Consider the following 2,799-nt stretch of genomic DNA (forward strand, 5'->3'; position numbering starts at 1 on the left):
ATTCAATGGGTCTAAGGTATAGGAAGACCCCAAGAGCTAATTTATGAAGTCTACAAAATCCTCTATGCTATGGGCTTTACTATTAGTAAAATGTCTGAGTCGGACACCTTCAAACACAAGGACGTGGCCCAAACATTGTACATCCAATTAAAAGACGATACACCATTAAGTTATGGTCTGGTGACATTGGAGATTTTCAAGTAGGATTTTCTTGATACGTATTTTATAAGTGAAACGAGGGAAGATATGACGGAAGAATTCAACAACCTTCATCAAGGAGTTATGAGTGGGCTTGACTACTATTTGAAATTTACTAAGTTGTTGAATTCCTTGTTTTCTGACCCGAGGGATGATATGAGTCGCTTTGTGATGGTATTTTCTGATGACTTGAAAGAAGAATTTGATTTGGCTATACTACATTATAATATGAATATTTCTTGTCTTATGGTTCATGCTCAACAAGTGGAGAGGTCAAGGGTTAAGAAGAAATGTAGAGATGCTAATATAGCAAGGTCATATGATGATGGTTACAAAGAGGGTAGGCTTCAAATCCAAGACAAACCAAGGTTCAAAAAGATTTTCTCCAATCAGCTACCTTCCAAGTTCCCAAAAGCTCATGATGATAGGGTTCCTAACCCTGCGTCTGCAAAGGGAAGAGGCACTAGTCCACCAAGCAAGAAGACAACTTGTAAAAAGTGTGGCGAGAACCATTATGGTAATTTGCTTGTCCTAATAGACAATTGCTTTTGGTGTTGCAAGAGTGGCAACAAGGTTAGGGAATTACCTAATGTGTAGGTGTAAGACAAAGGTAGGGGGAAAGCTAAAGATATTGGTTCTAATGTTCATCCACTAAAGAAAAATTACATTTAAGCTCTTTACTATAGGGGTGAACAAGAAAGTTCTCCTGATGTGGTGATCGGTATGTCACTAGTCTTCTCTATTGATGTGTATGCTTTACTTGACCCAGGTGCTACACTATCTTTTGTTACTCCCTTGAAGAATATTATGTTTGATATTTTTTCCCGATAGTCTAAAAAAACATTTTATCGTGTTCACCCCGATGGGTGAGTTGGTGGTTGAAAAAAGGGTATATAGAAATTTTCATATAATGTTTCCCAATAGAGTTACTCATGATGAATTGGTAGAACTTTATATGGTCAATTTTGATGTCATTTTTGGGGATGGATTGGTTGCGTGATTTTTTTTCTTCAATTCATTGTAGAACAAGAATTGTCAAGTTCAATTTTCTAATTGAACCCGTCTTAGAGTTGAAGGGGGGATTCTATTCCTACAGAACGTACAATATCTTTTCTAAAAGCTTGTAAAATGATCTCTAAAAAGTTTTTATACCACATTGTGAGAGTCAAAGATTTAGACTACGAAGTTCCTCCCAATTAGTCAGTCCCCGTAGTGAGGGAATATTCAGAGGTCTTTCATAATAATCTTCCTGGAATTCCTCCCGTAATGGGAAATTGATTTCAATAGACTTGCTACTTGATACCAAACCCATGTCAATTCCTCCTTATCAAATTGCTCCAGAAAAATTGAAAGAATTGAATCTCAAAATCTTACAATATAAAGGGTTCATTAGACTTAATATTTCTCTTTGGGGTGCTCCGATATTATTTGTGATGAAGAAGGATCCGTCCCTTAGAATGTGCATTGATAATCGCCAACTCAATAAAGTCACTATTAAGTACAAGTATCCTCTCAATCGGATTGATGACTTATTTGATCAACTCCAAAGGGCAAACTACTTTAATAAAATTGACTTGAGATTGGGAAATCACCAATATAGGACGAGATTTGAGGATACAATAAAAATGGCATTTCAGACTATGGATCAAGATGCTAACCCTTCTTAACTTCAGCTGCCAAGGATTATTAAGACAAGGGATGAATCAAAACACCCTCACTAGTAGAAGACATAAACCAGACACCTAGTCTTGCCAGTTTGTGTACATCACGAACCAACTCCTTCTTCCCATCATTAACGTGGGCTGTACTCCCCTTGGTCAACCGCTCAAAGCATCAGCTACAATATTTGCCTTCCCTGGATGGTAGTGGACACTAATGGCATAGTCCTTAAAAAACTCCAACTATCTCCGCTGACGTAAATTCAACTCTTTATGTGTGAACACGTACTGGAGACTCTTGTGATCTGTGAACACATCCACGTGCACTCTGTACAACTAATGCCTCCTATACATCAATGCAAACACTACAACGTCCAACTCTATGGCATGAGTGGGATAATTATTCTCATGAACCTTATGTTGTCGGGACGCATAGGCTATAAGCTTACCACCGTGCATGAGAACATAACCCAAACAAAACCAAGATGCATCACAATAAACAGTTTAATTCTCACCACATTTAGGTAAAGTAAGCACTGAGGCTGAAGTGAGTCTGTCCTTGAGTAATGGAAACTCTTCTCACAAGTCTCCTCCCAGTAGAACTTAGTTTTTTTATAGTCAAAGCTGTTAAGGGGGAAGCAATGGAAGAAAAACCTTCCACGAACTGGTGGTAGTAACTAGCCGATCCCCGAAAGCTACGGATATCGGTGGGGGTTAGATATCTTGGCCAATTCTTTACAGCCTCAGTCTTCCTTGGTCAACCTACACACCCACATCGGACACAACATTACCCAGGATGATAACTTATCTAAGCCAAAATTTACACATGTTAAATTTGGAATACAAAAAATATTGTCTAAGAACATGCAAGGTTAGTCTCAAATATTGTTCGTGCTCTTCCTTGTTCTTAGAATAGATGAGGTTGTTATCATTGAATAATATG

At 38.0% G+C, this 2,799-nt stretch overlaps 1 protein-coding gene across 1 annotated transcript; it reads left to right on the top strand.

The window, feature by feature from the left end:
- Nucleotides 1-246: 246 nt before the first annotated feature.
- LOC138338460 (uncharacterized) lies at nt 247-795 on the top strand. Its single transcript, XM_069289423.1, has one exon. The coding sequence runs from the start codon at nt 247-249 to the stop codon at nt 793-795; it is 549 nt and encodes a 182-aa protein (XP_069145524.1).
- The last annotated feature ends 2,004 nt before the right edge of the window (nt 796-2,799 follow it).

Source organism: Solanum lycopersicum, chromosome 9, assembly GCF_036512215.1.
Source record: "Solanum lycopersicum chromosome 9, SLM_r2.1".
Taxonomy (NCBI): Eukaryota; Viridiplantae; Streptophyta; class Magnoliopsida; order Solanales; family Solanaceae; genus Solanum; species Solanum lycopersicum.

Coding starts and splice junctions, on each gene's coding strand:
- LOC138338460 (XM_069289423.1), top strand. CDS start 247: ATGACGGAAGAATTCAACAACCTTCATCAAGGAGTTATGAGTGGGCTT.